Here is a 7,649-nt window from a genome sequence, read left to right as displayed (position 1 = left end):
AAAAAAAAAAAAGAATGATTTTCAGTAGAAAAGACAACAGTTACAAATGTAAAATCAGAATTTAAATAAAAATAGTATCTTAACTTCAGCTGGGTTAAATATATATAGTCCCCTCCAAAATATATAGTCCCTGGTTCTTTCCACTAAAACTTTTAAAATCAATAACATAATAAAACTAAGCAACCCCCAAACCCATACAGTGATCCCTAAATATTATTCTTCACTAAAAGGATCAGTTATTTTAAGAAATGTCTGATTAATTATGAATTTATTTAAAAGTTTAGTGTTATTTTTAGTAAATGTTCAATTCCATTCCTCAAAGGACCTCTAGAACAAACAAGCAAACAAACAAACAAAAAAACAGGATGAGCACGGAAAAACAATGCAGAAGAGAAGGAGAGAGAGGCTTTTCAAGTTTATAAGAGTTATAACCACCCCCAAGATAAAATCAGGTCAAACAAACAAAACCATGAATCTAGCTACATATCAATTTATGTAGCAAAATTACTGTCTATCCAAGACGGTATGAGGAACTCTTTTGCACAGATAGGCAAACACTCTGTTTTGAGTGACAATGCGATCTTCTTCCTCCTTTCTTAATCTATTGACTTCCATTTGCAAAGAAGCAATAGTTTCTTGTTGCTCCGTTCGTTTTTTCTTATAATGCTGGCACTTCACCTATAAGATATTTTTTAAAAACATAATTATGATTTGTACATCTAGGACATGCTATCCTAACCATATTGTACACAAAGGCATCTTCATAGTTTCTATTGAGCTGTTTCATTCAAGAACTTCAGTATTGAGGCTGTTTTTAAATGAGTATAAGCTCTAGGAACATTAATATATCATAAACCTGAAAAAATACAAGTCAAATAGCTATAAAATGGGGAAACTACAGTTCATAATTGCATGCATTCAAGACATTTCTTACCAAGTAAAGGAACTCAAGAATTTCCATAAAACTGGTATAATTTTATGTTTAAGTTTACATTAAAACAATAATCAGGAAAGAATCAATATTAATTCGGGATTGCAAATGGTGTAGTCAACTTAGGCATTCATGCAATGTGGGCGACTGCAAACTCACAGTAAGTCCATAATCAAGAAATTATCATCAAGAAATAATCAGGGAGAACGACATCACCAAAATGGCAGAGTTGAAGCAATCTGACTTCACTTCCCCCAACAGAAAACCAAAAGCCAATATCCAATGTCAAGATTATTACCAGCAATATCCCAGAACTCAAATCTAAGGATGGGACAATCCCCGGGACCACAAAATGAAGTGAAAAAATTTCAAGCAGATGGTAAGAGAATCGGACTTCTGTAACTGTGATGCCTCTCCCCTAATCTGCAAGGAACTGCCTGTGGAAAATTTTCCCCAGACTCAGTTTCTACACTGGCAAAAGTGAGATCAAGACCAACTTCCCCACCATCTTGGGTTCCTTGCAGGAGAACTGTTCCTGCCTCAACCCACAGAAAGCATCACAAGTGCCTATAGGAAGAAAAACTCCTGAGAGCAACCAAAGACAAAGATGGGAGGTGGGAATAGCAGCAACCCCAGTCTGCAAAATCTGCTTGGTTTCTCAGCCAAAGAAGATGCTAAATCAGAGTAGCTGTTCAGCAGCACCACACTGTAGGAGATACACTCTACAGGCTTGCTGGGTATGAAATCCTAGCCAGCTTTTCCATACAGCTGGAGTATCCCATTTGGGATCTCCCCAACCTAGGACCATCAGTACTCTGAACGCTTGCCAGAGCTGTGGCAAACCTGGACATGAGCTGCCGTCTAGTACCAAGGAGGAGGCAGTGACCTAGCATAAAGGAAATTCAACAGGTGAATTGTAAAGAACCTCTATGTAAACATATCCAAGAAAAACCCACACAAGCCAGACAGTGAAAACTGAAATAACTAATCCTTCAATGAGAAGACACAGATATATGTCCATAGGAAACAACAGCAAACAAGGAACCATGACCCCCCAAGATGGAAAAAGGAGCTAGTGACTGACCCTAACGAGACAGTGATGTGAGATTCTTCAGATCAAGAATTCTTTTCTTTTTTTTTTTTTTTAAGTCATCTGGTTCTGGGCCTTTATTTGTTCAGAGGTTTTGATTATTGACATAATCCATTGTTACACATCTACTAAAGTTTTTTACTTCTTCTTGAGTCAGTTTTGGCAATGTCTGTGTTGCTAGAAATTTGTCCATTTCATCTAAGTTAGCTAATCTGTAGTCATATAATTGTTCAAAGTATAGTCTTATAATCATTGCTTTAATGGAGGGGTGGAGGTTTAGGGTTTACTACCTTATAACTTTCAGTGACGTTAAATCTTTTCTATCATTGTTCTTGTTTGTTTGAGACAGAGTCTCACTGTCGCCCAGGCTGGAGTGCAGTGGCATGATCTCGGCTTACTGCATCTTCCACCTCCTAGGTTCAAGTGATTCTCCTGCCTCACCCGAGTTGCTGGAATTACAGGCATGTACCATCATACCTAGATTTTTGTATTTTTAGTAGAGACAGGGTTTCACCATGTTGGCCAGGCTGGTCTGACCTCAAGCGATCCTCTTGCCTTGGCCTCCAAAAGTGCTGGGATTATAGGCGTGAGCCGCCCAGCCCTTTTTATCACTGTCAAAGAATTTTAATGTTACATCTGTATATTCCTTAATCATTGCTTCTTCCTAATCCCTGTCTGCCCAAGATTCAAAAACTCAGTGAACTCCAATATAACACAGGAAATCAATTGAGAAATCTATCAGTGAAATTTTTAAAAGGTATTGAAATAATAACTTTAAAAAAAATCAAACAGAAATCCTGGGACTGAGAAATACATTCCCTGAACTGAAAAATGAATTAGAGGCTTTTAATAGCAGAATGGATCAAGTAGAGGAAAGAATCAGTGAGCCTGAAGACAGGCTACTTGAAAATACACAGAGAAGAAAAAGAAAAAAGAATACCTACAAAATATAGAAAATCACCTCAAAAGAGCAAATCTAAGAATCATTGGCCTTCAAGAGGGAGTTGAGAAAGAGCAAGGGGTAGAAAACTTATTCAACGAAATAGTAACAGAAAACTATCCAAATTTACACAGAGATATAAACATCCATGAACAGGAAGGTCAAAGATCACCAAACAGATTCAATTCAAATAAGCCTACCCCAAAGCATAGAACCAATTCTCACCTGAGCAATACCATACTGGACATAGGAATGAGTAAAGATTTCATAACAAAGACACCAAAAGCAATTGCAACAGAAGCAAAAATTGACAGATGGGATCTAATTAAACTTAAGAGCTTCTGCATAGCAAAAGTAACAAACAGACAACCTACAGAATGGGAGGAAACATCTGAAATTATGCATCCGACAAAGGTCTAACAGCCAGCATCTAAAAGGAACTAAGTTTACAAGAGAAAACAAATTCATTAAAAGTCGGCAAGGGGCATGAATAGACACTTTTCAAAAGAAGACATACATGCAGGCAACAAGCATAAAAAAAAAAGCTTAGGCAGGGCGCGGTGGCTCATGCCTGTAATTCCAACACTTTGGGAGGCTGAGGCGAGTGGATCACCTGAGGCCAGGAGTTTGAGACCAGCCCAGCCAACATGGTGAAACCCACTCTCTACTAAAAACTAAAAAATTATTCAGATGTGGTGGCACACGCCTGTCGTCCCAGCTACTCAGGAGGCTGAGGGAGGGGAATCGCTTGAACCCAGAAGGTTGCAGTGAGCTGAGACCATACACTGCACTCCAGCCTAGGCAACACAGCAAGACTATGTTTAAAAAAAAACAAAAAACAAAAAAAAAAAAACAAGCTCAATATCACTGATCATTAGAGAAACGCAAATCAAAACCACAATGAGATACCATCTCATACCAGTCAGAAGGCTATTATTAAAAAGTAAAAAAATAACAGATGCTGGCAAGGTTGAAGAGGAAAGGGAACACTTATACACTGTGGGTGGAGTGTAAATTATTTCAACCATCGTGGAAAGCAGTATGGCAATTCCTCAAAGAACTAAAAGCAGAACTACCATTTGATGCAGCAATCTCATTATTGGGTATATACCCAGAGGAATACAAATCATTCTACCAGAAAGACACATGCACGAATGTTCACTGCAGCACTATTCACAACAGCAAAAACATAGAATCAACCGAAATACTCATCAATGGTAGACTGGACAAAGGGGTACATATATACCATGGAATACTATACAGCCAAAAAAAAAAGAACAAGATCATGTCTTTTGCAAGAACATGGATGGAGCTGAAGGGCATTATCCTTAGCAAACTAATGCAGAACAGAAAACCAAATACTACTTGTTCTCACTTATAAGTGGGAACTAAATGATGAGAACTTGTGAACACAAAGAAGCTAACAACAGACACTGGGGTGGAGGGTGGGAGAAGGAAGAGAAGCAGAAAAGATAACTATTGGGTACTGGGCTTAATGCCTAGGTGATGAAATAATCTGTACAACAAACCCCCATGGGACAAGTTTACCTATGTAACAAAACTTCACATTTACCCAAATCTAAAAGTTTAATAAATAAGTACATTCTCAAAGTCAAGCACAAAGAAAAGATCCTAAAAGCATCAAGAGAAAACAAGTAAACAACATATAAAGAAGCTCTGATTTATCTGGCAATAGAATCCTCAGCAGAAAGCATACAGACCAGGAGGGAGTGAAATGACATTCAAAGTGGTACTGAAAGAAAAAGAAAAAGAAACACCTGTCAACCAAGAATATTATTCTCAGCAAAGCTATCTTTGAAATATGAAGGAGATAAAGCCTTTACCAGGACAAGCAAACACTTGTAAGGGACTCATAAGAAATGCTAAAGGGAGTTCTTCACTATGAAAGAGAAGGACACCACATGCAAAAACAAAAAAAAAAAATTTGTAAGTATAAAACCCATTGGTAAAAGTGAGTATACAGACAGACACAGAATACTCTAATAATATACTTGTGGTGTGTAATCCAGTCATATCTCTGGTATGAATACTAAAAGACAAATCTACTTAAAACAACAGACTGGGCACAGTGGCTCATGCCTATAATCCCAGAACTTTGGGAGGCAGAGGCAGGCAGATTGTTTGAGCTCAGAAATTTGAGACCAGCCAGGGTAATATGGCAAAGCCCCGTCTCCACCAAAAATACAAAAAGTTAGCTGGGTGTCATAGCACGCACCTATGATCTCAGCTACTTAAGAGGCTGAGGTGGGAGTGTCAGGATCCTTAGGGTGTCACTTCACCAGTCAGAAACCCCTGTGGCCAGTGGCACCTCTGCTTGAGTTTTGCTCACACCTGCTGGGCTTGTTCTGCCCACTCAGCCCAGCAGGCTGTACTCAGCTTGTGCTACCAGCCCAGACCCCCAGCCTATCAAGGACAAGCCAGGTACAGAGTAGTGAGGGGTGTGTGAGTGAGCAAGTGTGGGGTCCGGCTACGTGCACAGCCAGGCACACTGACTGTTGCAGTGAGGCAGGCAGCTCCAGCCACCAGCATAGGCACTGGCTCCATGCAAGGCTGTGACTGGACCAGATGTACTGCAAGCGGCTTCCACTGTGGGCACCAATGTCTGGAAAAGGGGAATGAAGTGGTACCTGAAAGCTCAGAGATGCCTGGAACCACAAAGCCCCAAAGAGGGTGTTACAGTGTGTCAGAGCCCTGGCTCTGGGAGTCCTGAGGTCTAGGATCCCAGAAGAGTCACAAATCTTCTCTCCTTGTCGCCTGCAGCACAACAAGTTGGGGGATGTGTTTCAGGTGGCACATGTTTCAGCCCATTTGTGTTACCGCTGTTTCAGTCCCACCGCCCTGCTCTGGCCAGTGGCTCCGGGCCTGGCCTGGCCCCACAGCTGCTTCCCATTGCATGGGGCAGCCACCAGGTGCCAGTGGAGGGTGGGAGGCCTATGGTGTGACAGCAGCTCTGGCTCAGGAATCCTGAGGTCTGGGCCCCTAGAAAGGTCACTCTTCACTCATGCAGTATGTGTGTGTCACCACCCACAGCCTGGCAAGTCGGCCAGGAACGTGTTACAGCTCCTTTCACTCTCACCATTCAGCAAGTCCCAAGTTCTTGTCCTGTGTCCAGGAAGAATGAGGTTACACAGACAACTGGAAGGTGAACAAGGTGGAGAGAAGCCTTATTGAGTGACGGAACAGCTCTTAGTAGAGAGGAGACCCTGAGTGGGCAGCTCCTATCCACAGTTAGGTAGTCCCAATGAGTTGATAAGTCCCTGAGTCTAGCTGAGCCTTGGGTTTTTACAGGCTCAGAAGGGAGGGAGTACGTGCTGACTGGTCCATGGGCAGCCATAGGAAGGCCTGGAAAAAGCATCATCCAATTGGCCAAAAGGCATCAAGTAAGTTCTCACTCCAGGCTGCAGACTCCACCTGGCACTGGCAGCCTGGCCTCCAGGCTTCAGGCTGTCCTTGGCTTGAAGGTGAGATTTCACTGAGGACCTGCCCCTTCCGCCTAGGAACCTGTCTGCCTCTCACCACCATCAACATGCCATCTGTGGTACCCAGGCTGTCCGCACTGAGGGGTGCCCACAGGCCCACGTGAAGCTGCCTACAACCTCCCCGTCTCCCTTCCGCACTCATTGGTGCCCAAACTCTGTGGGGAGCCAAGCTAGTAGGGGGCTGGCAGGTCAGCACCGCCCTGAGTGTGCACACACCTGACTGGGTCATGACAGCACCTGCGCTCAGCCACAACTTTGCTCTACACCAGAGTGGGTACTGGTAGTGAAGGGAGGCCAGGGAGTGGGAGCAAGTACTTCCAAGTCTGAGGGGCAGGGGGCTTTCCAGGCCCATAAGAGTGCAGGGATGCCCAAGTCCAAAGCTGTGGTTAGGCAGCTGCAGCTATGCCTGGGAGCACAGTGTCCCCACTGGGATCACCTGTTCCTAGCCCCTGATGGCTCCATGGAGCACGCAGCCCTGGCCACACCCCTCCACTGCTGGCTTCCTCACAGCAGTTGCTTCAGATTTGCTGCCACCTCTATCAAGAGGATAGCTTGAGCCTGGGAGGCGGAGGTTGCAGTGAACCGAGATTGCACCACTGCACTCCAACCTGGGTGACAGAGTGAGACCCCATCTCAAAAAAAGCAAAAACCAAAAAGCTCCCCCCAAAAAATAACTACAGTAACTTTTTAAGATATAGGTAATATAAAAGATGTAAACTGAGACAACAAAAGTCATAATGTGATGGAGTAGAAGTGTAGAATGTTTTAGTTTTTCCTTTGTTTGTTTCTATTATTTGTGATCAAGGCAAGATATCTGTTCAAAGTAACTTGTCCAGGCACAGGCTCACGCCTGTAATCTCCACACTTTGAGAGGCTAAAGCAGGAGAACTGCTTGAGGCCAGGAGTTTAAAGACCGACCTGGCCAATATAGTGAGATCCCCATCTCTTTTAAAAACTCTGTAACTTAAAAAATAACTTGTTACATCTATAAAATGTTTCTTTTTTAAAACCTCATGGTTAACTACCAAGCAAAAATATAACAGGTACACTAAAAAAAAAAAGCAAAAAAATTAAAACAACTAAAAAAGAAGAAAATCACCTGACCACAAAAAAGGAAGAAAACACAATGAGATATCGTATCACTCCAGTTAGAATGGCTATTACTCAAAAGACAAAAAAAAAAAAAAA

The 7,649-nt window shown here is 42.3% G+C and overlaps 1 protein-coding gene across 1 annotated transcript in view; it reads right to left on the bottom strand.

The window, feature by feature from the left end:
* The window catches only part of CEP70 (centrosomal protein 70), a 113,574-nt gene that overhangs the window by 43,824 nt on the left and 62,101 nt on the right, over positions 1-7,649 (bottom strand). The window contains 1 exon segment of the mRNA XM_017895848.1: positions 509-678. Within this exon segment, the coding sequence (XP_017751337.1) occupies positions 509-678 (170 nt within the window).

Source organism: Rhinopithecus bieti, unplaced genomic scaffold, assembly GCF_001698545.2.
Source record: "Rhinopithecus bieti isolate Rb0 unplaced genomic scaffold, ASM169854v2 scaffold_26603, whole genome shotgun sequence".
NCBI lineage: Eukaryota > Metazoa > Chordata > Mammalia > Primates > Cercopithecidae > Rhinopithecus > Rhinopithecus bieti.
Note: the sequence above shows the minus strand (reverse complement) of the source record. Positions and strands in the feature narration are given on the sequence as shown.